The sequence below is a fragment of the Penicillium samsonianum genome, assembly GCF_028829775.1.
Source record: "Penicillium samsonianum strain IBT 33392 chromosome Unknown utg000004l_segment0_segment0, whole genome shotgun sequence".
Lineage (NCBI taxonomy): Eukaryota > Fungi > Ascomycota > Eurotiomycetes > Eurotiales > Aspergillaceae > Penicillium > Penicillium samsonianum.
This window is the reverse complement of record NW_026643262.1, coordinates 1,434,055-1,460,780: the sequence shown is the minus strand read 5'-3', so window position 1 is coordinate 1,460,780 and position 26,726 is coordinate 1,434,055. Positions and strand designations below refer to the sequence as shown.

The 26,726-nt window shown below is 50.0% G+C and overlaps 11 protein-coding genes across 11 annotated transcripts; 4 read left to right on the top strand and 7 right to left on the bottom strand.

Moving 5' to 3' along the window:
- Positions 1-358: 358 nt before the first annotated feature.
- N7471_007475 (cytochrome and DOMON domain-containing protein) lies at positions 359-1,528 on the top strand (the record flags this gene model as incomplete). The annotated part of the gene is made up of 1 exon (XM_057280194.1): positions 359-1,528. The coding sequence occupies one exon, from the start codon at positions 359-361 to the stop codon at positions 1,526-1,528; it is 1,170 nt and encodes a 389-aa protein (XP_057134454.1).
- A 2,049-nt stretch (positions 1,529-3,577) lies between these two features.
- Positions 3,578-7,694, bottom strand: N7471_007474 (uncharacterized protein; the record flags this gene model as incomplete). The annotated part of the gene is made up of 2 exons (XM_057280193.1): positions 3,578-7,507; positions 7,650-7,694. The coding sequence occupies 2 exons, from the start codon at positions 7,692-7,694 to the stop codon at positions 3,578-3,580; spliced, it is 3,975 nt and encodes a 1,324-aa protein (XP_057134453.1).
- Positions 7,695-8,259: 565 nt separating this feature from the next.
- On the top strand, positions 8,260-9,468 carry N7471_007473 (alpha/beta fold hydrolase; the record flags this gene model as incomplete). Its single annotated transcript, XM_057280192.1, has 1 exon — positions 8,260-9,468. The coding sequence occupies one exon, from the start codon at positions 8,260-8,262 to the stop codon at positions 9,466-9,468; it is 1,209 nt and encodes a 402-aa protein (XP_057134452.1).
- Positions 9,469-10,772: 1,304 nt separating this feature from the next.
- N7471_007472 (M28 family metallopeptidase) lies at positions 10,773-12,312 on the bottom strand (the record flags this gene model as incomplete). Its single annotated transcript, XM_057280191.1, has 2 exons — positions 12,229-12,312; positions 10,773-12,173 (listed from the first exon to the last, which is right to left on the bottom strand). The coding sequence occupies exons 1-2, from the start codon at positions 12,304-12,306 to the stop codon at positions 10,773-10,775; spliced, it is 1,479 nt and encodes a 492-aa protein (XP_057134451.1). The 5' UTR covers positions 12,307-12,312.
- Positions 12,313-12,810: 498 nt separating this feature from the next.
- Positions 12,811-13,110, bottom strand: N7471_007471 (uncharacterized protein; the record flags this gene model as incomplete). Its single annotated transcript, XM_057280190.1, has 1 exon — positions 12,811-13,110. The coding sequence occupies one exon, from the start codon at positions 13,108-13,110 to the stop codon at positions 12,811-12,813; it is 300 nt and encodes a 99-aa protein (XP_057134450.1).
- Positions 13,111-13,619: 509 nt separating this feature from the next.
- Positions 13,620-15,155, bottom strand: N7471_007470 (uncharacterized protein; the record flags this gene model as incomplete). Its single annotated transcript, XM_057280189.1, has 3 exons — positions 13,620-14,736; positions 14,809-14,990; positions 15,051-15,155. 3 exons carry the CDS (start codon positions 15,153-15,155, stop codon positions 13,620-13,622), a joined length of 1,404 nt encoding a protein of 467 aa, XP_057134449.1.
- Positions 15,156-15,407: 252 nt separating this feature from the next.
- On the bottom strand, positions 15,408-16,765 carry N7471_007469 (M20 family metallopeptidase; the record flags this gene model as incomplete). The annotated part of the gene is made up of 3 exons (XM_057280188.1): positions 15,408-16,167; positions 16,229-16,614; positions 16,676-16,765. 3 exons carry the CDS (start codon positions 16,763-16,765, stop codon positions 15,408-15,410), a joined length of 1,236 nt encoding a protein of 411 aa, XP_057134448.1.
- A 334-nt stretch (positions 16,766-17,099) lies between these two features.
- Positions 17,100-18,817, top strand: N7471_007468 (putative general amidase; the record flags this gene model as incomplete). The annotated part of the gene is made up of 3 exons (XM_057280187.1): positions 17,100-18,515; positions 18,567-18,651; positions 18,702-18,817. 3 exons carry the CDS (start codon positions 17,100-17,102, stop codon positions 18,815-18,817), a joined length of 1,617 nt encoding a protein of 538 aa, XP_057134447.1.
- Positions 18,818-18,842: 25 nt separating this feature from the next.
- On the bottom strand, positions 18,843-20,260 carry N7471_007467 (Zn(II)2Cys6 transcription factor; the record flags this gene model as incomplete). The annotated part of the gene is made up of 3 exons (XM_057280186.1): positions 18,843-19,631; positions 19,697-20,151; positions 20,200-20,260. 3 exons carry the CDS (start codon positions 20,258-20,260, stop codon positions 18,843-18,845), a joined length of 1,305 nt encoding a protein of 434 aa, XP_057134446.1.
- A 532-nt stretch (positions 20,261-20,792) lies between these two features.
- On the top strand, positions 20,793-22,361 carry N7471_007466 (uncharacterized protein; the record flags this gene model as incomplete). The annotated part of the gene is made up of 4 exons (XM_057280185.1): positions 20,793-21,540; positions 21,608-21,906; positions 21,962-22,292; positions 22,357-22,361. The coding sequence occupies 4 exons, from the start codon at positions 20,793-20,795 to the stop codon at positions 22,359-22,361; spliced, it is 1,383 nt and encodes a 460-aa protein (XP_057134445.1).
- A 471-nt stretch (positions 22,362-22,832) lies between these two features.
- hexA (putative Woronin body protein HexA) lies at positions 22,833-25,408 on the bottom strand (the record flags this gene model as incomplete). Its single annotated transcript, XM_057280184.1, has 3 exons — positions 22,833-24,064; positions 24,335-24,705; positions 25,217-25,408. The coding sequence occupies 3 exons, from the start codon at positions 25,406-25,408 to the stop codon at positions 23,080-23,082; spliced, it is 1,548 nt and encodes a 515-aa protein (XP_057134444.1). The 3' UTR covers positions 22,833-23,079.
- Between the last annotated feature and the right edge of the window lie 1,318 nt (positions 25,409-26,726).

The window sequence follows — 26,726 nt, the reverse complement described above, 5'->3', positions numbered from 1 at the left end:
TCTTGACGATTGGTGAGCCACGCAGTCTTGTGATGCAGTGTTCAATGATTGCTATAGCGCATATAGAAGTATTTCTTGGAAACTTGATTGCCTGCTCCTCGAACTGCCATCTTTGGGTACTGCTTAGCAAGTCATGACGCCCAGAGTCAATTGTTTCGGCAAGCCTGGCCGCTCTAAATCACCCGTGGACAGAACGCTTGCGGTATTAGCTAAGCCAATGGATTAATGCTCCCCGTCCGGGTATATGGTGGAGCGTAGATATCGTGTAATACATATTTGCCGAGATATCACAACAAGCGAGTATATTTCAGGCCTTTCTCTTGACGGGCAGCAGTACACACACGACCCTTGCTCCGCAATGGCGAAGAAATACGCTTATTTCTGTCTTTTTACACCCATTTTTACCCTCGCCCAGTTACAATCATTCGTGCCTCCCGGGCAAAATGGAATCACCTATACTGTCAATATACCCCAAACCACCGCGTCCTCAGGCTCCGGGCCGATCTTTTTCCAACTGAAGTCCACAAACGAGCTTCAGTGGTTTGCTTGGGGCCAGGGCTCTCGAATGCAAGGAGCAAATATATTCATTGTCTATGCATCTAGCGACGGCAATAATGTTACCGTCTCCCCACGACTGGGCGTGGAGCATGTTATGCCACTGTTTAACTCCGGGGCTCAATTATCAGTCTTAGATGGCAGTGGGATCAGTAATGGAGTTATGACCGCAAACATCCGATGCGATAGCTGTATCACCTGGCCCGGTGGAAGTGAAGATCCGAGCAGCTCGTCGAGTACATGGCTTTGGGCAGCGAAATTTGGGAGCCCACTCAACACGAACAGCTTAGAGGCATCTATCAACATACATGACGTTGAGGGGATTGCAGCTATAGACCTTCAACAAGCAACCGGTGGCGCGTCTGATAACCCGTTTGCAACCTCGAGCAATATGAACTCCTCCTCGAGTTCATCGCATCCGATTTCGACTCTTAGCACTGGGTCGGTTGAAACACGCAGGAAGGCCCATGCTATTATTATGATACTGGTCTTTGTTATATTCTTCCCTTCATTTGCTCTGATGCTTCATCTTATTCCATATTCGAAGATTGTCTATGTCCATGCTTCGTTCCAGCTTTTTACTCTTGCTTTGGCCATTGCCGGGTTTGCAATTGGGATCTCAATGGCAAGAAGCCTTGGTTTCATAAGCATGTATCATCCAATTATCGGGATGGTGACCGTCCCATGCCTTATCCTTTTTCAGCCCGCAATGGGCTTTCTTCAACACAGGTATTTTCGCAAAACCGGAGGCAAGAGTGTATTTGCTTACCTGCATCGGTGGTTTGGTCGCTGTCTCATAATTCTTGGCGTTATTAACGCTGGTCTAGGTTTTCGCCTAACAGGTATCGGCCTTTCGATCGCTCCTGTTGGGGCAGTTATCGCATATAGCGTGGTCGCTGGAATCATCGGACTGGTGTACATCTTAATTGTTGTGATTTTTCCTATCAGAAAACGCAGACTATCCTCTTCTTAGCAGTTCCTGGGCGCTACCTCATGGGCTGGGGATAAGGTATTGCGTGTTCAGAATAGCGTTAAATGCAAACGTGTCGCTTTTGAGTCTTTCTATGTGATATGATCCAGCCTTGTTAACTTTCTTAGCTTTGATTGCTTACTAACCTAGCGCTCCAAATGTCTAGCCCCGGATAAGCTTCGTGGTTGGCTGCTCTTGGCATCATGATGCTCCAGTCATGGTCACTGGAGCTTGGGGTTATGTCTTAACTATGGGACAAAATATAAACCCACGGTGACTGGAGAGACTGTATCAGCCCCAATTTTCCTGAAACTTTGACAAGTTGTATTTTTATAGCTGATTTAACCCCCATTTAACCCCCATTTGCTTCGAAGCTTACACACACCTATATTTAGCGAGATATTTACAATTGATTTTCGCTGCTTTTTTTTATGCGGGATTAAAGGTGGGTCCAATTTTGACTACCACCCATACCAAAAGATCAATTAGACATATTTTGTTGACGGCCTGGACCTTCTGATTAGGCCCGACCGTATATATACTAACGGTCCCTCTTAATTTTGAGTACATTAGGTGTTCTATCATTATCCATTTCTTCTCCTCCATCCACCCTCGACAGTATGTCATTCATTTACCTCAAAAAAGGATAGTCCAACCAATCTCTCTCTCTCTCTAGTAGTATTTCTTAAGAGAGCAAAAAAACGACCACTATGAGATTCGAACTCACAATCTCCCGATGACACTATAAACTAGGAGTCGGGTGCCTTAACCATTAGGCCAAGCGGCCTTACATCCATGTGGATCCACACTCCTTAGTCATATTGTCGGATTACGCTTAGGTGCATACTAAATTTAAAAACCATGCTTTATTGCGAACATCCTTACGCTCCGTCCAATCACCGTTCGGTATTTCGTCAACTAGCCAATCAGGGCGCTTCGTGCACTCCTTGTGTCGCTTACCGCTTCCAGACGCTGCCACCGCCTACCATATTAGGAAAAGCACTCCAAGAAAAAAATGGAAGAATAGCACCTTACTATATCTTATACCAACTCTTAATAGGTATTAGTTTTTGCTTCTACTCTAACGTATAGTTAGAATGTTCGGCGTCTCGTGATAATGAAGACTTTTTTTGATACAGAGAAAGTGGGAATATCCTTATGAATGGTTGCCAGTGATATTCTGCCATGGGAATTTATTTTCATCGTCTAGAGCTTTAAATGTAAAAATCACTGTTGATTATCCCGGGGGATTCAGAATTGGTATGTGTAGACGCGGTGGATATGTAGTCGATTATATAGAGCTAGCATCCGAATTACGTGCCCATAATATGCCATAAGTAGGAAATAATGCAATCTCTAGCAAGACTAGCACAACAGGCTTGACATTCCAAGCGCAACATTTACTGACCTGACTTGTAAAATATAACAGAAAGTATTAGATCATATCGTGTTCTTTGTTGACCAAATCTATGAAAAAAACAAGTCTGAAAACGGCCAAAAAGACACCATCTCGGTTTAGAGCTCACCCGGCCTAATAAGGGACCCGGCTGAGATATAAAAGAACGACAATAATACAGCGTGGGAAGAAATAACGAGGGTATCATGGAAGCGAACAATTCCAATGGGCCACACTGGAAGATAAAAAGAAGTAGAAGGAAAGAAGAAGAAAAGTAAGAGGGAGAGTATAATAACCACTTTCAGGTCAAAGGTTTTCCCAAAGAGAGCGAGAGAGCGAGAAAAGTGGAATACAGGCCACAGCCAAGATAAAAGGAGAAAGAAAGAAAAGGGTGAGCCAGAAGAAGCAAACCAAAGGGCGTATATCAGTCATTAGAGATTAGATATCGTCGAAGATGGATCGATTTTTGAAGGAAAGACAATAGTAGCCATTGTAGGCTACAGCTCTTCCTTAACAGAAAAGGGCGAAGAGAGAAAGAGAAAGGAAACGAAAGAGGGAATTAAAAGAATTTGAACTGGAGCGTGAAACATGGGTATCGGTTGAATCATCTGACTCAAAGGAATTATAAGAGGACAATTAAGATCCACGACATATGATCAAGCGCGCAGACCGAATGCCTTCCGAAGAAGAGGAAATCGTTTCTTTCGTCCCGAACCAGCGATCACGACGTCGCGCGCCGAAAGCCCATGGTCATCGGGGTTCGTGACTTCAGAGGTGCTGTCATTGTTCGGATCTGGTCCGTCGCGGGGTGCCTCGGGCTCCTTCGCAATCGGAGATGCACTGTGAGCGCCATTCCCATTGACAACGGTGCTTCCGTTTTCTGCTGCGCCTACACCATTTATTGGCGGCGCGGGGTTCTGCGTTTGGAGAGAAGACGATGGGGCGCTGTATGGCTGTTCCGCGACTGGCTCGAGAGGCTCTTCTTTGGGACTGGGGTGCAGGGGCCAAGAGTCTGGTCCTGTCGACTGACGTTTAGAGTTTCTCTTCACCAGCTTCGACGAACGAGTCGGCTCGGGATTCCCGGCAGAAACGGTGGTTGTTGTGATGCCGTGGTTCCCATTCACCATGCCCTCCAGCTCTAGGGGTGAGTCTCTCCGCATGGGAATTTCGACATCAGCTTCGCGAACTCTATGATCCGAGTTCTTGGGTTTCTTGATGCCAAGTCGGGTGAGAAGTCCTGGCTTCCGACCACGGGGAGGCGTCATGATGAACTCCTCCAAGTCTCTCTGCGACATGCCACGTTGTTTGGCTACAGCTGCCATTCCAGACATAGTTGGTGCGTTCTTTCCGCGGGCCCCGGGTGAAGAGGTCATTGGCTGGGATGCAAGCACTGGCTGTGCTTGCTGCCGGGCACTTTCTTCTGAACTATCTTCCAACTCTGTCGAGTCACCGTCGTCGGCACCTTGGCGACGGGGGATACCGCGGACAGGGCGTAAATTACTGTTTCCAGGTGCCTCCTCATCGCTGGAATCTGCGAATCGACTGGTGAAGACCTGGGGTCGAGCTTCATCTTCGCCATCTGAATTTGCGAACCGGGTCGTGCGCGCCGACTTAGGGGGCGCCTTGGTGAACTTCGCTCTCGGCGGTGCCTTCTTGTTCGTCGAGAAGAACGAATATCGCTCACTTCCAGTAGGTCCTCGGAGAGTCTTGCGCATTGTGCCATTCGAGGAGCCAGATGAAAGAGGACGATGTTCAAGGGGAGACTCGTTGCGTTCTGTTGGAGATTGGACTCGAACGTTAGCACCAGCAGCACCGGCTCTCATTGTCCGTCGCATGGAGTGGGCATCTCCACGCGGAGAAGACCGTTTGAAGCTGCTTGAGGAATCACTTCCATTCGACGTTTTCCGGCGGAGAGTGCCAGGGATACCTGTTTGCAAATTGTGGAAAGTCGGACCAAGAGATAGTGGACGCGGTTTGGCCTTGCTACCTCGATGAGAAGCATCGTTGCTCGACCACCGAGGATCCTGCATATGAGACTTGCCATTCACATCCACCGACATGGGCCGGGTCCGCGTGGTGGGCTGTGCTTGGACGTTGCCATTTTGAGCAGTCGCGTTGTGAGATTGCAACTGGATTGGCACTGGCGGGTATGCAGAACCAAACCCATTGCCAACCGATGAGGCGGGGGATCCCTCTTCCAGACGGTTGACCGAGCCTTGAGTCGGTGTCACGGAGCGCTCCTCCTCAAGTGGTTGATCTGTCACATCTTGTGATTGACTATCCACGATGGCGGCTCGACCGATAGGCCTCGGTGTTGCGTCCCGAGATTCGCTCGCATTCTCCTCAGTCGGTGTTGACCTAGGGGCTGACCGGCTGTCGACAATGGCATTGATGGACCCAAACCCATCGCCGTCCAAGTCTTCCGCTGCATCGCTGTAGACGCTATCACCAGACTCCTCCTCGGTATCGACGTCGTCCAGCTTTGGAACGGCGCTCGCCACGGCCTGGGTGCTAGTCTTCTTCGCAGTCGAATCGAGACTCCGGTTTGAGCCGGAGGGCGGGAACCCGCCCGGAATCCTATACTGGTCTATGCTAGATCTCTTCATGTCGAAACTTTGCTTGGCTTCGTCTGCTGGGGGAGTAGCAGGCTCGACAGCAATAGCAGGCACAGATAATTCCGAGCCCACGCTGGAATACGGCTGTTTCTCAGTGATGCCATCGGCGACTCTGGCCTCTCGTTTGGCCCCTGGGCTGGTATCCGAATGCGAAGCATGCAAAGTGCCGTTGACAGACAACTGCTCCAGAGCGCTCAAACCGCGTGGTTGGGAGTATTCATTTGAAAGCGAGATATCCGGCCTTGGCGCCACATCAGATGCAGACGAAGAGCTGGACTCATTATCACTGAAATCTGGGATTGGCGACCTCTTAAGGGCACCGCCTCGGCTCCCCCGAATACTACCGAAAGATGGAAGAACTTGGCGGGGTTTGATGACTACATTCCAGTCATCGTCGCTCGCAAACTCCGCGGGCGACTTCTTCTTGCCAACACCAAGCCAATTCATACGAGACTTGGCCTTACCGCCGGGTGGGGAATCAGGCATATATTCTTCCGGCGACGTAGGCGGACTGGCTGCTGCCATTACAGCCTCAGCCTCATCATCGAAACTGACCTTGACAGGCTTCTTCCTGGTGTCAACCCGGGATCCTTCGTCTGAAGCCACTGAGGTACCATCTGATAGCTCGCTCGGTGGTAGGACTCGACCGGTTGCCCCAACCCTCCCATCAGGCGATAAAGAGCTTCCCCTTGGGTGCTTCAAGGCCGATTTGACAGGAGATACTGATCTGGGCAGAGGCTGGTGAACTTGATCACCGGCTCCGGCTACGGAGAGCAATCTGGAAAAACGAGCAGTTCGACCTGGGCTGCTGGACTGACGGTGTGGCTTCTGCCCTATTTGCAGCTCTGTCGAGGGCGATGAGGGCACTGGCGCTGCCTCTACGTGATCAGCAGTTGGCGATGCACTCGTCGTCCGGTCTCTTCCTTGCCGTATGGCGATATCTTCGACATTCGTACCGTCATCTTCGGGCTCTTCTTCTCGAACGGTGGATGGCCATCGCTCAGGAAGAGCTCGGGATGATGGGTGTTCACTTCCCACGCTGGCCACAACAGGCACTGCGTTACCAGTATATTGGTCTAGAGGATCGTGCTTTATAAGCGAATTTTGCACCTTCCCAGTTCGACCATTCGCACTTCGGCTATCCTTTGGTACATTAACCGCTTGGGCTGCAGCACCTGCGCTGCCAGCCAAAGGACCAGAGTTGTTTGCAACGGGGTTTTCCTCTAGACTGCCAGATGGTTGTGCCCTTGGCTTGCCTTTTGGAAATTTGTCAGATACCTCAGCAATCGATTCTTGAATAGCATCGTGGAGGCTCATCGGATTATTCTCAGACGTCGCAATCGGCGAGGTAGGTCGCGAGCCCATGGGGTACGAGAAATTCACCGAATTCCGACTCGTCGATCGTTCCAATTCTGGAACGGTCCCAAGACTAGTCATACGTTGATGTGTAGTTAACTGAATCGGAGACCCTCGCCCATGTTCCCGACCCACGCCCCTCATCCCAGAGCGTAGCGGAGACGATGGCGGCGAACGCATCGAGGGCTCCATACTCATCGCACGTCGGTTCGGCAGTTTCCGCGGCGCAAACTTCGTCGGGAGACTAGGTAGTGGAGGCACATCGATGGGTGCAGGTCCGGGTCCGACGGGGCCGGAGCTGGTAGCTGGGCGATTGGGGGACTGGTCGCGAAAGGTTCGTGCGCTCATCGAACTATTGCTACTGGAGCGGCGCAGCGTCCCACTCACGCTGGCCGAGCGGCGACCGCTAACGGGATTAACCTGCGACTGGGTCGAGCTGCGCCGCTGGACCATGCGTTTTGTCTGGACATTTTCAATGGGGGTCGGCGTGGGTGTGCAGTTTCGGAGCGCTGCTGCCGCCGCGGCGGAGGACAAGCTGGCTGTGGAGGGTTGGGATTTTAGGAAAGCATGGCTGGCGGCGGACTGGGCGGATTGCGCGGCGGGTGTGGAGAGTGGCTAGTGGGAAGGAAGGGGAGCTGTCAGTTTCATTTTCATGCATAGGTTGCAGGTACCCGTTGGATTGCATCAAGTGCTGCAACAGGACCCATTTCCAGATAGGGAAATCTGCTATCCTTGGTATTCGACGCGTGGAACACACCTGGTGATGGGCAGAGGCACTTCTCTTGCGACGACCGAAGACCATTGTTCAGAGTCTTGGGGCCTTTTAGGAACTAGAACGGGTCAAAGATCAGATAGCCGGACACTGCTTGGTGCAGCGCCGGGATCCGAAATTGAAGTGGATGAAGGGAATGTGGATCTCCAAATGATGATACGATGGGTAGCTATAGGAAGAAGTGGGAACTGGTAAACTGAGAAAGAAGTTGAGGGGGAACAACTCGGGAGGGTTCGACCAAGTTAGAGCCAGTTAGAAACAAGGAGATATGAAGGCAACGCCAGGTAAGGAGAGCTTAACAAAAGGGAGAAAGGAAAAAAAAAAAGACCAAAGCTAATCCAGGCAGAGATCCAGACAGATCCGAGATCGAGAGGAACTTTGCGTCATGACTCTGGGTCAGGCACAAGAACTTTACCGCCTTGGACCAGGGACTTTTTTATGCATTGCTTATATATTATGTCCGTGGGGGGTATGTACCTACTGGTATTAACCTCGGTATATTATGTTGTTAAGTAGACTGCATTTCCATTCCCTTACCTTTCCCCATATGTTGTACATATATCCCATATATTTCATCTAGATTCCAATCCCAACAATGGCCCTACCCATCCCGCTTCCCGAAGGCATAACAAGTCGCAACATCCAAACCAACGACCTAAACATCCACATCCTAGAAGCCGGCTACACCCCAGAAAACAATAAACCACTGATAATCCTCCTCCACGGCTTCCCAGAGATCGCCTACTCATGGCGCCGCGTGATTCCCAAACTAGCAGCAGCAGGCTTCCACGTCGTAGCCCCAGACCAGCGCGGCTTCGGCCGCACCACGGGCTGGGACACGCGCAGCTATGAGGATGTGGACCTGGCAACCTTCTCGCTGTCCAGCCTGGTGCGGGATATTGTGCTCCTCGTACACGCCCTAGGCCACCGCTCCGTGCGGTGCGTCGCCGGCCACGACTGCGGCGCTGTATCGGCAGCCATGTGTGCCCTAATGCGGCCAGATTTCTTTCAGAGCGTTGCGCTCATGAGCCATCCGTTTAATGGGGCCCCTGATTTACCGTTTAATACGGCGAATGCAGATTCCGCGGCGGCCGGGTCTGATACGGCGGCAGGTGGGGCGGGCGGTGCTGAGGGTTCGGCTGCTGCTGCGGGGATCCATGAGGCGCTTGCGGAGCTCGGGCGTAAGCACTATAAGTGGTATTACTCGACTAAGCAGGCTGGGCCTGAAATGTCGGATCTGGGGCCTGACGAGATGCATCGCTTCTTGCGGGGATACTTTCATTTGAAGAGTGGTTCGTGGCCTGGGAATCGGCCGCATCCGCTAGGGAAGTGGTCTGCGGCCGACCTAGTCAAGTTACCTGGGTATTATATCATGCCGTTGAATGAGACGATGCCTGCTACGGTGGCGCGCGATATGGCACATGAGCCGTCCGACAGTCTGGCCTCGCACTCGTGGCTGCCGGATGAGGAGCTCGCTGTTTATGTGGGTGAGTATGGTCGTACGGGCTTCCATGGTGGATTGAATTGGTATCGTGTTCGCACTGCTGCTGGGGGCCGGTATACGAAGGACTTTGACGTCTTTGCTGGGAAGAAGCTCGAGCCGCCTTGCGCTTTTGTCTCGGGCAAGCTGGACTGGGGTAACTATCAGGAGCCTGGTGCTATTGAGAAGATGAAGACCGGGGTTTCGTGTGCAGACCTGCGCATCTTTCGGCTTGTGGATGGGGTTGGGCATTGGACACCCCAGGAAAGTCCGGACGAGGTGGCACGGGCGATTCTGGATCTGATCGGAGGTCTGCGCGACTAGGTTCTTATAGTCGATGCTATTGGACAGTTACGTATTTTCTAGATTTATATAGTGTCGAAGGTATATCTAGCTGCCGTGGGAGACGAGACATGAGTTATGTAATATGAAGACATCATCCATCTTTCTCTTGCCCTGCCTTTCCAGTGTAATACCTCAAGGGTCGATGTTCCTTCCGATTTGAGCAAACTTGGTTCCTCAACTTCACTCAACCAAGCTCCCCCTCACAATGCTGGTCATTACCCTTCCTCTTGTGCTGTGCACGGGGGTTCATTCATCGCAGTAACATTGTGCAAAGAGTTTAAAGGTTGACTCTTTCGAATATTGCCTTGACTTTCGTCCCAAATCAAAGTGTACCACGAAGTCGTCTTCTCTGTCTGATTTCTTTAATTACAATCAAAGTAAGAGGTCTATGGTCTCTATATATTCTTTGGCTAACAATGGATACAGCCGCTGGTCGTCCTAGTGTGATTACATCCGAGCCCTCCCTCCTCCCCATCGAAGAGACTGGCCACAAGAGAAGACACCCGTCTCCGAGTGACCAGTTCGATACAGAAAAGGGAAAGCCTTAACCAGAGAGGCTGAAGGGTCAAATAAACGGGCGAAGCCCACGGGAAAGAAAGCCCCAATCTGAACACTGCAAATATCAACTACCTAAGCTTGTTATTGGCACCATTCGTGGTAGACCGACCTTTATTTTTGCCAACATATGATCTCCGGATGAAGTCACGAAGCGAATAGTTCTCAAACCAAAGATGGACGCAACGCCATTCGGCACATTTTCAAAGGCGATGATGGAGAAATTTTGTTGGAGGACTCCAGCAGTGTCGCGATCTTCCCTTTGACGACACCGAGTTTGAGATTTGGCACACCGTCTAATTGTTTGTGGGGTTTCTCGTTTCTCGTTTCTCGTTGCGAAATCGGTAGTCTATTTGCTCTATCTTCATACATAATACTACTTCTTCAACATGAAGTGGTTATCATTTTTACACTAGATCAATAAGATACCACACTATTATTTCCATCCGAGATTTATGTTTCACTTACTAATTACCTGAAGTTCATCTAGAACTTTCTATGAAATCATATACCTTCGATACTATACAAATACATTCTCAAAATAAGTACTTCGTACCTACTACACGTCTATCTTGTAGACTAAAAGCCAAAAGCCCATTGACAGAATGCAAGATATACTCGTCGTAGAAACAATTGCAATCGGAGAAAGAAAAATATATTGAATTCAATGCTTGCACATGTGTTTATATCGATATTGGTGATCAGTAAGTAATAGGCGAACACACCTATTAAATTTCGACCAGAGAATGGAAACATCCAGCCGATGTGTGCGCATGCGACTTGGGTGCTCTTTTATTGACCACTCGCTTGGCGGGTGTTGCTTTATGTCTGGGGATCGAAGCAAGGCTATTGGCGTATTTTGCGACAGCAAAAGCAGTAGCCTTCGCGTTAATCAGGAATGCCTCGTGATTGAGATTCTTGAAGTTGTCTCCGGCGGCGTGGTAATTCACATCGTAAGATACATTTGCTTCACCTCCGAACAGTTTTGCCTCTGCTTCGGTCTTGAGGCCTTCAGCACCAGTGAAAAGTCCGCCGGCGGGAATTCCACGAGAGATGAAACCCTCGTAGTCGGATCGGCCATTGAACTCGGTTGGAATGTACGGTAGCTTCTTCGATTTGAAATAGTTTTCAAACAAAGCCTCGATTTGGGCAGAACCCGCTGGTCCAGTCTGGTTGAAGGCATTTCCGTCGCCATCATAGATCATGAGCGCGTAGTTGGGCGAGGCAATCATATCGAAGTTGAGGTAAAGTCTGATTTTCGCTAGTTCAGCAGCGTCCAGGTGCGAGGTGTAGTACTCGCTACCCAACAGGCCGAACTCTTCCGCCGTCCAGAAGAAGAATCTGACGGCATTCTTGACAGAGAATCGAGTCAATGCTTTTGCTACCACAAGGTTGCCGATGATCCCAGAGCCATCATCGTTGATGCCGGGGCCGGCATCGACTGAGTCGGTGTGACCTCCCAGTGAGACGACGTTATTGTGATCACCGCCCTTTGTCTCTGCAATCACGTTGAATGTAGTACGATTCTCGATTCTGCTGTCAATCGAAAGAGACAGAGTCACGGCACCCTTCGCTGCCGCACTGAGAAGGGTCTTGCCATCGACATCAGAGATTCCCGCAATGGCGGAATAAGGTCCAAGGTCACTGGTGACTCCACCCAGCGTTCCACTGACAGGGCCTGCCTCGTTGTTATAAACAAGTACAGCAGCTGCCTTGGCCGCAGCAGCCAGCACTGACTTTTGTCCGAAAGTACATTCTCCACGCTTGACTAGGGCGATTCCACCAGCAACATCACTCGGGTAGTCTGATGCACTGCATCCGAGGTTCGAGACCACTGCCAGCTCTGCAGTAAGATCCGCGCTGGGACTGTATGTCATGGCGGACGCTTTGATGGACTCGCCATTGAACTTCAGCGATGTATTTGCAGTAGTCCATGTGTGCACCTGTGGCTGCTTCCACACATTATAATAGCCGGTCTTCTTCAACTCGCGATAGAGGAAGTCCACAGTATCGTTATGTGCTGCACTGCCAAAGACACGATTACGCTCGGGATACGCATAAGCGAAATCCTCAAGCTGTTGGGTGCCCTTCAGGAGGTCTTTCAGTCGAATCGTTGAGGGAAATTCATCCTAATAAGTCAGACTACCGAATAACGACTGCTCAGGATACACCATGCATACATACCGGTGAAACAAGGGGCTTCCTCCCACCAGCTTCAGCTAAGGCCACGGACAGATGGGTTATTAACAAAAGCCACTTCATTGTTAAGTAATGCGCGAATCGATAATCATTCTGAACCAAGGACAGGAGGGTGTTCTTATACCTATTCTTTGTATTGTCGGTGACCATCACGCGATGATAAAGCGCAATGGTGCGTGATTGGCAGGGCCCCGAGGGGTACGCCAAGAGGCTGGCTTGCTGCTCTTGGCAGAGGAGGAATCAATTTCATAGGAACGGCTATTGTTCTGCAGGCGGAACCCCGACGGCACTTGTTAATACGAAGGCTGAGGTTACAGTGCCAAGGCATTGGAGGCGGGAAGATAGTAGGGATAGATAACATTGTTGCGGGGGGTTGTGCTCATTGTTCTGCACGATAAACCTTAAGACTAACTAATTAGTCCATATTCGCCACAAATTTGCCTTAATCCGTTGATTTGGATGGCAATCGTATCATGTATCATGATCAGGTCCAGACGGTCGTGGGCTAACTTAGCCGACTGGTCATTAGAGATTAGTATTGCGACGGACCTAGCACTGGAATCATACCTAGTCCATATCCTCCTTGTCCTTTATGCCCATCTCAATCAGATTGTCGCAATTCACATTCGGGCTTTCAAAATTAGGATCAAATGCATCCTTTAGAATTCCAACTCCAAACGGAGTACTCCGTACTACAATAGAAACGATAAGAGAAGGGATTTCCTCCTCACCGTAGATGAAATCATGCACCTCTTTTCCAATCCACTGGGCCCGTCCAACCACACGCTTTAGAAGCGACAAGCCAACCCTAACCTTCGCCATTGCAGCGACATCCCGGTCCCGCCAGAGCGTCTTATCATGTATCATTTTGCGCATATCCTCCAGTAGACCGTACCACTTTCCACCTTCTATGAGGAACTTGAACACATGCTGAGCTCAACAGACCGGATGGGTTTTGGTAGTGCGGTGAGAAAGCAGATGATATCAGACTGTGAGACTAGGAAGCGGGGGAGTTCGAAGTGGCGCAGCCTCGGCCATCTTTCCACAGGCATGTTGCTATGCAATTGAATCAGGAGATCTATTTGTTCTGGATGTGTCGTAGGCATTATCGTCCCCATAGGGATTGTTAATTACTGTCATATGCAGCCTGGAATCCTTTATATCTTTTGATAGCGTCTATTTCGATGATCAACCTACAGCTTCAGAGACACACGGTAGGCCACTCCAGTAACAGCTTGAGTTATATCATGTAATCGAATATGATTTTCGATGCCTATAGTGGTAGAAATTGCCTTTTACTGGACATACAACAAAATATTGCACAGAGTTGACAATCACCATGCAACCCCTACAAAACCGAGTATCCTCCAGTCTTCCTATAGAACATATCGACACCCCGGAGTCTCCCAATCAGTCCGATCCTCCAGAAGCAGCACCTCCTGCGGCACATCCAATGCCACTTCACTCGCTCGCTTCTTATTCTGCCACTGTAAATATAGTCGCAGACACACCAGCCAGAAAAATCCCAACCCGAACCCAATCAAACTAGTCGTAATACCCTTCCTATACCTCGGTGCCTCAGCCACACTGAAGAACTGGGGACCAATGATATTTCCCACGCAATACATCACCAAAACACTTGCGTTAACCACTGCCCGCTTGGTGAGCCCGCGCACATTACTGGTGATTAACGACATGGCAAGCGGCATGTTGGCCGAGAAAGCCAAGCTGAGACAGAAACCCGCCATGCGGCCAGCTTGGTTGCTTTCCTCCAGAGCGTACATGAGCACCATTCCCAACAAACTGATCAGCGCAAGTGCCATCATAGTCAGCGTACGGATGTTAGGAATTGACGAGCACAGCACGGCGCTTATTATCACGAAACATAGCTGGGCGCCGCCCGTGGGCATTTGGATCAAGAGGGCTTGGAGACCTTTGTATCCGAATCCTTGCACGACAAGTGACCCAAAGGCTGTGAGGCCGCCATTGGCGATGTTCACGCAGAAGCTATATAGACTTAAGAACCAGGTCACTGGGTCTCGTAGAGCTTCGACTACCTGCGACATCTTGTAGGAGCCCTTCACGCCAGCCTGGCCATCAGCCATGATGTTGTGGATTGCGGTCGATTTCTCGTCGGTGGTCAACCAGAAGGCGTTGGACGGTGTGTCCGGGAGAAAGACAAGCATGATGACCCCCCATAGAGCAGTCACTGCGCCGAAAATCAGGAACAAATATTGCCACGCAGCCAGGCCGCTGTCGATATGTCCGATGCCGTAGGAAAGTAGCCCTCCAAATAAGGAAGCTATGGAACCACCTGCAAACCACAGCCCGTACCGGAGGGGCTGCTGGCGTCGTGTGTACCACATGCCGGTGATCAGGGAGAATCCCGGGGCGATGGATGCCTCGAGGGCACCGAGGAAGAATCGAGTGATTACCAGGCCTGTGAAGTTGTGGCAGGCTGCATGGCTCATAAGGACAGCGGCCCAGACGAGTCTACAGGATGTGGTTGTTAGTTGGGTTTCTCTGCCTGATTTCACGGAATCTCGCAAGTGAGGCAATACGTACACGGTGGCACCTAGATACTTTCCAATCGGCAAACGGACTGACAAGTACATGGTCGGGTATGACCAGAACATATATCCAAAGTAAAACACCGAGGCTGTCCATGAGAATTGCGTGCCTTCTAGGTGTGTGTCTTCAATCATTCCCAGTAAACTGGCATAGCTCAGTGTTTGCTTGTCCAGGAACTGAAGAAAATAGCAGAATCCAAGTATTGGTAGAAGAATGAAATCTACTTTTCTTCGTACTCGGCGAGACTCCTCGGGGGAGACGTTGGTGACGCTCCCTAGAGAAGTCTCTCGTTTTGGGTCCTCTTGGGGACATGATTTCGTCTCAGGGTCAATGGATGTCATGGTGGTATGTAAATTATTAGGGTAAGAATTATTAGAAGGGAGAGATATCATTGTATTTATGTTATCTTTTATGTTTATCTCCATGTGTAAATAGCTACATACTGGATATGTTATGTACCTCTAAACTCAAAGATTGAAATGATACCAAATCCGGGGAAAGCTCGGTTCTTCCCGAAGCGCAATTACCGCTGATTGGCCGTGTGTCTGTGGAATTGTAGAGACGAAGGCAAATACTGATAACACCCGGACAACCTACGAACGAGTCCTGATTCCCCCTCTCACTTCGGTAAAAGCATTGCGTACATTGCCGTAGAACTCCTCATTCACCAGCACCTTCCACCCCGTTATCGCCATGGCTTTTCCAGCAGTGATCATTCTCTGATGAGCAACGCTCGTGCCAGCTGCCGCAGTGAACTGCCGCGTATGGTTCTTAGCCCCATCGCTTACCGGGATCCCAATAAGGCCGTGCAGGGCCGGGATAACCTGCGACACGTTGCCCTGGTCAGTGGACCCCGGCATCAGAATCTCATCATTAGCCAATATGTGTTCCCCTTGCTCGCGCATACATTCCTGAAAGCTTTCACATAATGGCGGGTTCACAACTAAATCGGCAAATATTTGATTTTCCTCAAGCTCCACCGTACACCCGGTGGCAAGAGCACCTGATTCCAGACACCTCCGTACGCGGTCTCCCAATGCTCGTGCCCCATCCATAGTCGGACTGCGGATCGAATATTTGGTGCGCGTGAGCTCGGGGATTGCGTTGGTGACGGTGGGCGCCTCGAGAATTGCCCCGTGAACTCGTTCATCAGGCTTCATCTGCTGGCGTAGCATTGAGATGCTGTTGTAGGCTGTGACTAGAGCGTCAAGGGCATTGACTCCTTCCCATGGACTGGCAGATGCATGAGCGCTGACGCCGCGATAGACTGCTGTGATGTCGTAGCAGGCAATTGAGGAGCGACCGGCGATACCAAGGACGTCTTTGCGGAATTCTTCCTCGGATAATGGATGGCTGCGCTAGTTAGTCCGCTTATATCTTGTTCTTTGAGGTCAAAACAATGGAACTGTCATACATCATCAAAGACACATCCGCTTTCTGGTACGCCCCCGAGCGAATCAGATCTATCTTTCCGCCGCCGTCTTCCTCAGCCGGGGTTCCCAGGAGCTGGGCATAGCCAGGAATTCCAAATTGGCGAATGGCAAATGCCAGAGCTAAAAAGCCGGTAATGCTGGAAATCGCAATGAGGTTGTGACCGCACGCATGTCCAATTCCAGGGAGCGCGTCATACTCGGCGTTGAAGTTCACACAGCGACCATCTCCATTGCCAACTTTGGCCTCGAAAGCGGTGCTGAGGCCGTAGGCGTGGCGCGTTGGTTGGATACCCTGGGATTGGAGGAAGTCGCAGATGGCGCCGTGGGCAACGTGTTCCTCGTACGCCAGTTCCGGAGTTTCGTGAATCTATGATTTACTATGGGTTACTATGAGAAAGAAGCTAGTTGTACAGAAGTCGGGAATTTACCTTCTGATTTAATATTCGTAAAGGCTCCGCCAAGCAATCGATGTATTGGTCGATGGCCGTTTGGACCGCGTTCTTGGATGGTGTAGACATAGCCGGTTCGCGTGTTTGGATTTTAATGGTTGACTGCACATGGTGATTGGTGCCCTCTTATGCGATTTCAATAAAAAGAAAATATAGCCCGGAGCCCGATGCAGCTGCCGTGTGCCGGATGAATCCTCTAGGACTACCTTTACGGCGCAAAAGTATTTGATTGGTCTATCCCTCGCCCTCCCCACTGGAGTATGAGGTATAAATGAAACGATAATGTCCCTAATCTCGAGTTAAATATCAGATTCCTGCTTCCCCGCTTTCCTGTTTGTCACTCTCAACTCTTCACATCGCTCTCCATCCATTTACCTCAAGTCTTTTTTGAAAGCTGAACAATATGGCCAACCTGACCTGGCAAGACAAATGTGCTGCCAAACAGGCCGAGGCAGACGCCAAAATTCCCACTGAATGGCGACTCACAGCAGAGATCCTCCAGCAAGTTGATAACAATGAGCTGGAAATCCTCGATGTTTCGTCGAAGTGTGGCATCCTTAGTAAAGCAGAGCTCGCGATTACTGAGCTTCCCGATGCAACGTCGCTACGAGACAAGCTTGCCAGCCAAGGGCTCAGCGCCATTGAGGTGACTACTGCCTTCTGCAAGCGTGCTGCCATTGCGCAACAGTTGACTTCATGCTTGACGGAGACCATGTTCTCAGAGGCTCTGGTTAGAGCGGAAGAGCTAGACGCACATATCAAGACTACTGGAAGACCTATCGGACCACTTCACGGTATTCCGATTAGTATGAAGGAAACCTTCAATATTAAGGGTGTATCGACTTCTCTCGGGTTTACGTCTTTCCTGGATCGCGAGCCCGTCACCCAGAACTCTGTCTTGGTAGATATCCTTCTGGAAGCAGGGGCAGTGCTGTACGTGAAGACCAACGTGCCCCAGACAATGATGACCGCGGACTCGCACAACAATGTCTTTGGACGTGTGCGGAACCCACACAGAAGTACCCTCACAGCCGGTGGCAGCAGTGGAGGCGAAGGAGCTCTGGTGGCCATGCGTGGATCCATCCTAGGAATTGGGACTGATATTGCTGGATCGATTCGCATCCCAGCACTGTGTTGCGGTACCGTGGGCTTCAAGCCTAGTGTCGGTCGCGTACCGTATGCTGGGCAAACGAGTGCAGGTAGACCAGGGATGACTGGGATTGCTCCAAGCGCAGGACCATTGTGCCACTCTGTTCGCGACGCGGACATGCTTCTCCGAGTGGTTTTCAATGCACCGTCCGATGATATGGACGACACGGCTCTAGGATTCCCTTGGATGCAGCCCGTGAAAGCGCCCACGCAGCTCACAATCGGAGTCTTGCCGGAAGATCCCCAAACTCCGCTGCACCCCAATATGCAGCGCACTCTCAGAACGGCCATTGAGAAGCTAGGAAATGCGGGTCACCACATTGTGGATCTATCTAAACAGATCGAATTTTTGGGAGCTGGTGCAGATATGGCATTCCGCTTCTTTCGCATTGACCCGGATCAAACACAGTTGCAGCATATCCGTAGGTCTGGCGAGCCGGCGATCCCGTCTCTTCGATTTACGTACGACCTCGACGGAAAGGGAGAAGAACCGACTTTGCGAGGATTGTTTGACTTGAACGCCTCCCGAGCAGAGATTGCGGCGAAAATGCGCCGCGTGTTTCTCGACAACCACCTCGATGTGATTATCGGACCAGGATACCAGACCACGGCAGTTCCGCATGACACCTTTGGTGTTCCGGTATACACAGTCCTTGCCAATTTGGTCGATGTATGTTTCCTTTGTGTCATTTGTGAATATTTACACTAACTCAAAATCCAGTATCCCGCATGCGTCATTCCCTATGGCTCCTCTCAGGAGACCGCTGATGCCGAGTTCGTGCGAGACGTGAAATATTATCCTCCTTGTAAGACCTATCCCGGATACATAATAATTACATATGCTGATCGAACTCAGATCTTCCCAAAGAAGTCGAAAACGCACCCTGCCACGTGCAGCTTATCGGCCGCCGCCAGAAGGACGAGGTGCTGATCCAGCATGCGCTAATTGTGGAGGAAGTTTTAGCCAAGTGATAAATTCATCATGTAGCAAATGATATTATGTCGATTCAAGAGGGTTCATTAACAACTGTAATTGTTGCATCTGTAGCATGTCTTCGGGTTCCCGTGGCGAGGCCCAAATATTCATCAGTCGCTCTTGCAATCGCACTGCCTGCCCGCGTCTCATGCGAGCCCATGGACTAATCTTGTTGTTTATGGCGTGCTGTTCAGATGCACTCACGGCAACAGCACCAAGCACAGCCACAGGCCATAGAGAATAACCGAGTAGGTAATTTTGGATGTCTACTGTCTCCAAGATGATCAGTCCTTCGTGGAAGAGGGTTTTTATTTCGGATGTTAATTGCGTAGTTCTTCGCACGGGATCTTTTTTGAGCAGCAAAATTCGAACAGCTCGTGAGTAGAGCCTTCTCATGGAATTATCAGTATCGTCCTTGCGCTCATATTGCAGGATGTCGCTCTGAAGGCGTGTCCACATCTGGCGTTCTTCTTGACTTAGATCGCGGGATAACCGAGCGATTCGCGTCACATTTGCAATCATGATGAAGAAATGATAAGATTCGTCCAAGATAGGTTGCGGAACAGCTTGTCCATCATTGGCTGCAAAGGCAAAATACGGAGGTATGTTGCCTGCTGTCACATCGAGCGAGGGATTAAACAGCATCATAAGCGTACTATGATACAAAAGCGACTCCACACAGGTTCGTTCGAATACAACTGCTGGCTGTGACGGTGATTGGGTGGTCTCTTCCGGGCGTCGTCGCCAAAGGAGCACGCCAGCAGCCCTCGCATGCAGACCGATATTTGGAGGCACATCCGGCCGGAGATTCTTGATTTGTCTTAGCCTTGGTTGATGCATTGAGCTTAATACAAATAAGGAAGGAGAAAGCTTACTTCAAACACACAGAGACATATCGTCGTCGCCAATAAGCCATCTTCGTTCCCGGTGCCGGGAGCACCTATTATGCAACCCTGCAGACTGCGCAACGAATGCAGGTAGTGCTGCATCGCGAGTGTATCGTTACCGAGATCAAGAGCCGCAATGGCAATCATAATTGCCATCAGCGGAGAGAATTCCTGGGCTAGTCGGAGTATGTGCGATTGATCACTGTAAACCGACGGACAATTCGGTCGCACAAGCCGGGGCATCACGGTTGTCGCAAAATGTGTGTACAAAGCCTTATCCTCATTTGATAAAATTGGGCTCTTGGGGCTCCATTGACGTCTCTCGCGCCTTCGGCCATCCATGAGTTGGGTGGTGGATGTGGGCCAAGTGCAGGCAGAGCCAAGGTTGGCGCATCTTTCACAGGTTGGTCTTTGCTCATCGCATTTCTTGCGGCGTTTGCGACCTAGCTCAAGTCAGTTAAGCCGCTCCAAGGTTTCTGTTTAGTGCTGACATTCGAAACACCCCGTGCGGGTGCGCAATCTGGCTTTGGACTCCCAGGTTGGGGTTGACATGGCGCAAATAGACAGGTGGAGCCTAGTAGTGCATATGCTCCTTTCATATAAGATGACCTGGTAGACCCTGAGCTCATCTACCGATTTTTGACCTGGATAAGCCCACAGGCCTCGTGATAAACATTTCGATGTAGGTTCTGGGGTCTCTTTAACGCATTGGCCGAACATGGGGAATTCCTCGAACGCGGGGGTGATCCACCGCGCAATTACCGCGGATTGGTCAATTGTCCTACTCCATACTTCTCGATATCATTCAATGTGGGATAATTACTTATAAATAGTGACAAAGATGAGGTATCCAACAGAAGCTGGACACTCTGAAATCCTTCGATGCAGTCTAAGCTACAGAATGGAACCAAATCATACCCAGGAGACGGAGAAACATCTATCACTGCCCCCGGGGACGGTGATACTGGGTGAGGGTGAGCATCCAACATCACATAACATCGTATATTGCAGAATATCAAGTTGACATTGAATTCAGGACACTCAGCTTCCGTCGTTCTCCATCCAATCCCATCTAGTGATCCCAATGATCCCCTCAATTGGTCATCATGGCGAAAGCATAAATTTCGGTCTGACCAACTTGTACGTGCTCTTCACCTTTGTGATGCTAGACATTCTGAAGGTCGCATTAGAGTCCTACATCAAGATGGGCATCTCATACGAAACACTGAACCATGCCGTGGTGACGAACTGTGCCGGCCTAGCAGTCGGCTGTTTAGTGTTCATCCCCTTCGTGCATAAATACGGACGCCGCCCGCTGTATATGCTGAGTTCGTTGATTCAACTAATCACCGCGATTTGGTGGGCTTCTCTTAATTCTGATGGAGAGCTTATAGCGGTCAACTTATTATCAGGTATTGGAGGTGCCACCAGCGAGACTATTGTCATGATTACAATCGTCGATCTATTCTTTGTTCATCAGCACACTCGATTCAATGGAATCTTTTTGTTGGCGCAGAGTCTAGGGGCATTCGGAGGTTCTGTTGCTGCTGGGTTTATTGTGGTTAACCAGGGTTGGAGGTGGATGTGGTCGTGGACGGCCATCTTCCTGGCAGTCAACCTAGTCCTGGTTTGCTTATTCTTCGAGGAAACCAAATATATCCTAAATGGGACTGGCCGCTTAATCAAAGAGCAATGCGAAGAATCTAAGCCGCACAAAGCCTCACATGAACATCTCGACCAAATGCCCAATCATCCCAGCCCAGAGGCCGAGTCAATCGTCCCTAGACCCAACCCATTTCCAAGCGTCTGGCAATCATCACCAAATCCGATGAGTCGATCTGACATCACTTCTACCTTCCTTTCAAGATACTTTTACATTTCCTGCTGTCGCCTACGCAGCCATCACATACGGGTTACTACTCGTCTGGTTTGCCGTGATAAGCTCTGCTGCTTCCTACCTTATGCTGAACCCACCATACTCCTTCAATCCCTCCTCAGTTGGACTCTTCATGCTATCCGCATTGATAGGTGCAATCCTAGGTACGGTCGTTGGTGGCCCGCTCAATGACCAATCAATTTTGTGGTTGGCTCGGCGGAATGGTGGTATATTTGAACCTGAAATGCGTCTGCGGATGATACTACCGGGGTCTCTTGTGGCTACTGCTGGGGTCTTGACCTTTGGTTTGAGTCTATCGCGGGTAAATTCTGTCTACCTTCTATCTATTGAGACAAATGCTCATTTAGTTACTTTAGTCTCTACCATGGATCGTTCTCGCGGTGGGATATGCCATCTTTGGGTTCGGGTTCTCTGTGACGGGAGATACCTCGTTGACCTACCTCACGGACTGTTACCCAGAGGTGAGCGAGACTATCACCAGTGACACAACTGAGAAACTGACAAACATATCCAGATCCTCGGGGGATGCTCTCGTTGGGGCTGTCTTCGTTCGTAACGGCCTCTCCGTCCTCATCATGTTCGTCTACACACCATATATCAGCTCGCTTGGCATTCAGAACACTTTCATTTGTGCCGCAATGATCTCGCTGGCTATGACTATTATGCCTATCGGGCTGCTTATCTGGGGTAAACGGGCTAGGGAGCATACGGCGGCGGATTGTTCTTCGGCAAACTTTTTAACGAAGTATAGGATAGGGCAGGTGTACATAGCTGAGTCTGTATACCTATGTAGGTAGCTGGGTGGAGATTGAGACTCTTATGTCGGTGGCATTGAAGGCTACGCGATGGCGTATTGAGGCGCTAGACCCAAAATGGCAAAAAAGGAATTTCGCAGGTCCTCAATTTAGATGTTAACACATCTCTATAGAAAATTCAAGACAACTGGCCGGACATGACAGAGGTCAGTGAATGGGAACCTTGGAAGCCGTGTCCGGACATCCATGGATACCTCAACGCCGTGAAATATATATCCCGGGATCTGCATTTTCACCTCAACAACGCCGGTGAAAGAGAATGGCAATATTCTCAACATTTTCATATTTAACTTAAAGGAACACCAAAAGCTAAAGACAGGGAAAACTTGTTTCTCGTCAAGGCAATAGTATATGCAAGATGGGTTTCTGCCCAACTTCAATATGAGCTAGAAAAGTGAAAAAGCGGAGTAAATAAGTGTGGACAAGGGCCTGATTTCTGCATTATGAGCTAGTTACAAGGAAGTCAAGGCTAATTGAGTACAGATAAATCCCATTCAAGTTTTTACCAGTACACAAAGAGTTGCATACATGAGATCGTCATACAAAAGAAAATTAAATCACACAAGCAAAGGAAAAGAAAACAAATAACTATTCATCACACCATGGATGAGGGACAAGCGTATCCAGACCCCCTCTAGGAGAAACCCAGAAAAAAAAATTTACAGACGGGAGCCGTGGATGACCTTGTAGTCGACGACGAGCTCACGGCCACCGTCGTTGATGACGAGGGCACGGACGGAACCACGGCCGTCAGCGAAGGCATCGCTGATGCGCTTGAAGAGGTGGCCCTGGGTGATGACAGGGAGACCCTGCTTGACATCACCGCTCTCGGTCATGGCGACGAGGCGGTTATCATCACGGAGGTCCAGGATGCGGTAGGTCTTGAAGACGGGGCCGAGCATGGTCTGGACAACCACAGAGGGAGAGGGGTTGGCGACGAAGCTGGACTCCTCCTGCAGCTTGCGGGTGAAGAGGTCGACACCGAGGTAACGGTGCTGGCCAGTCTGGGGGGAGACCGAGATGCGGATCACCTGGCAAGGGCGGCCCTGAAGGATCAGGATGTCGCCGACGCGGATGAAGTGGCAGGGGATGGGCACGGTCTCGCCAGCGGTGCCGCGGTTGCGGGGCTCGACGATGCGGACGTTCTCACGGGGAGCAGAGACCTCACCGGCGTGAGAGTGAGACTCCTCATGCTCGGAGTGGGAGAAGGGGTGCATGACACGGTCGGCGGCGCGCTCAACGCCACGGCGGAAGGAGTGGTACTGGCCTTCGTCGTCGTAGTAACCCATTTTGCGAGTGGGGGCGGTGTCACGGGTAGTGGACTTGGAAACGTTTACTTGGGTCGGGGTGGAGTAACGAGCACGGGGCTGAACTTCACGAAGGTAGACGTCGTCTGCCTTGTAAGAGTCGGTCTGGGGTTGGGAGGTCCGGTCGTACGAGACGTCGACGGACTGGGATTGGTAACCGTAGGCGGAGTCTACGGGCTGACGATAACGACGGTCGTAAGAGACGTCGAGGTCGTAGGAAGGAGAGGTACGTTCACGGTAGTCTCTTTCAGTAAGATCGAGTTGGTTCTCGACGACTTTATCGTAGACTTGAGTACGGTCCTCGTAGTCGACGGAAGGTTGTTGGTAACTGGGGTAGCTGGGAAAGGTCAGCCCACATGCACGGGTACCATAAACATATAAACAAAACAAGCCAGTCACCGCTAATTGAAGTGGATCAAGTTTTGATGACACGTAATTTTAGTCGCCGACCAAATCCGTAATCACTCTAAACCAAGATAGGAGATCTCACAACAAATAACGATAGTTCAGCTGCAGGTCTCCACTTTCACAAGTGGATCTCTGGAGGTTGGGGGGTAAAAAAAACACAAGATCACAAAACCAATACCAGGGAAAAACAATTACATACCGTTCACGAGTAAGTTCAACTTCAGGGGCGTAGTTGTGCGAGGGCTGGTGAGAGTGCGACTGCGAGTACTGCTGCGATTGCTGGTACTGGGGGTGCTCTTCTTGAATGCGCGGACGCTCTTCTTGAATGCGGAATTCGACTTCTTCCTTTCCGTGAACAGGAGCGGGAAGGGGAGCAGAACCTCGAGTATCTTCCCGTTCGACGCGCGAAGTACGATCGAAATTGACTTCTCCCTCTACTCTAGTCTGAGTAGTTTCAGAGACAGCGTCACTCCGGTACGACGACGGGAAGACACTGAAGGGGATTGGGACACGGGCGTCAAAGTCCAGATTGACGGACTTTTGAGCGTCTTTTCTCGAATGCCTTTCGAACTGTCGTTAAACAACTCGAAAGACTAAACAAGAAAAGACTTGAAAGGGAAGTCTTTCTCGGGGTGGGGGAGGAGAAAAAGAGAAGTTTCTTTTTATCCTACAAGAGATAGATAGATTATTGGAATGGAGGGGGGTAAGATAAGCTTAAGAGATGGAGAATGTTAGATCGTAGGAATGGAAGAAGAAGAAGAAAGAGACCAGCGCAGTTGGCGAGCATCACGATTATTTATGCCAACCCATTTGTTTACGCCGCCTTGCCGGTTTGGGTTCTCCGCTGATCACCGAGGTTCACTCTTCTCCTTACTGTCTCTCTACGGTATTTGAATTGTCCTATTAGAATTGCACAATATGTCTGACAATTGAATTCTCTTTCTTGCTTTAGTCAATCACTCCAAACCCCCCAGAAATGCATCTCCATTGATGGATACCCGAACTGCAATACTCCGTACACATCGGGCCCTTTCACATGGGGGGCTGGCCAGCCTGCGCGTATTGTCACCGCGCCACTGACCCATCGCCATGGCAACCTCCGGGTCGAATCGGACATCTGGATCCTCTTGGCGCCGATCTTGTTTGGCTCCATCACATCGGCACAATTGCATTGGGGTTGCGGAGACACGTTCACAGTGATTCCCTCGGCATAAGAAGTGTCCTTTTGCTTTGATTCTGCCATTGGGCGTTTGCTGGACAGCCATTGGCCCATATCTGACAGTATTCACAACACGGCGCGTTACAGAATACGGGACATTGATACCAATACCAATACCGCCCAATGCACTTCTCCACTGGAAAGTGATTCATCGAGATCATTATTATTAGACCCTCTTTTGGGTCCCCAGCCCCGGCCCAACCACTACTGTGAGGCGCCAGCCAGCGCAGCCAGCGCATGCAGCTCATGTCTAGACCGTCTTACCGCCAAAGAGGCTGGGAAATGTGTTTCAGATAACGGTATTTCTCGTACTTTTATTTCCTCCATCATCATGAGACATCTGAAGAGCGTGATTGCCGGACCCGTGTTTTGATTCGAGTTACATCGCCATTGGATCTCGTTCAATGGAGTGGTGATCTTGATTATTTATCTGGCCCCTTTTTCGAGGTCCACGGAGTACTCCGTACCATGGTACAACCCTATGGGGCGGGAACCAATTGTCAATATAAGTGGATTTTCAAACCCAGCCATGCTTGATCACAGCCTTCAGGAGTACTTTGATAGAACTCCAGGCTTTTCGGCTTGAAACCCCAGAACGGTAATATAAGAATCTCTACAGAGCACGCAGTACTTTTTTCAACAGTCGAGCCTAGCAATTTCGTACAACATGCATGTATTTCCAAATGTTCCACGCCCTGAAAAGCCGGTTGTACAGCGGCTCCACCGTTCTTCCTCTTGTATTATTGTGGTTCTTTCAGATCCCTGCGGAGTATGGAGTATAGGATCAGCATACATACCTCTTTCCGGGGTCAACTGAGGTGTACGGAGTACATTTACATAGATAGTGGGATTATTGCAGGATCGGATGGTTTCTATTGGCAGCTAAGAGCTTTAAGGAGATTGGTACCAGGGTAGTCCCCCTACTTGTATAATAATGTTGTCTCGAAAGTAAAGTAATCATTGGGTAACAAAATTGCAATTGATCGTGAAACACTGCTAGAACCAATTGCTTTTCGTATCTCCTACCCAGGGGACTATATCATCTACCGAGGTATTGTTGTGTCAACTTCAATGTGAATAACCGTCTGCTTGCGCAACAAAAACTGTATGTTTTGAAGTTGTGGCCGAAGTACCTGGATTTTCAGTGTTGGTGTACAGAGACACCTGGGCAACTAACATGCGATGATATAGCCCTATGAAAAGCAACGAAACGCGAATTGATCAAAAAAAGCCTCAGCGATCAGACACGATTGCTTGGTTCCTGGACACGCGAATACTCGATCACCCGCAAATAAGATAGAATCTTGTCTCAGCTGTCAGAGAATGGCCGTGGATGCTTTCAAGGTTTCGTCCTTCTATGACAAAGAATGTC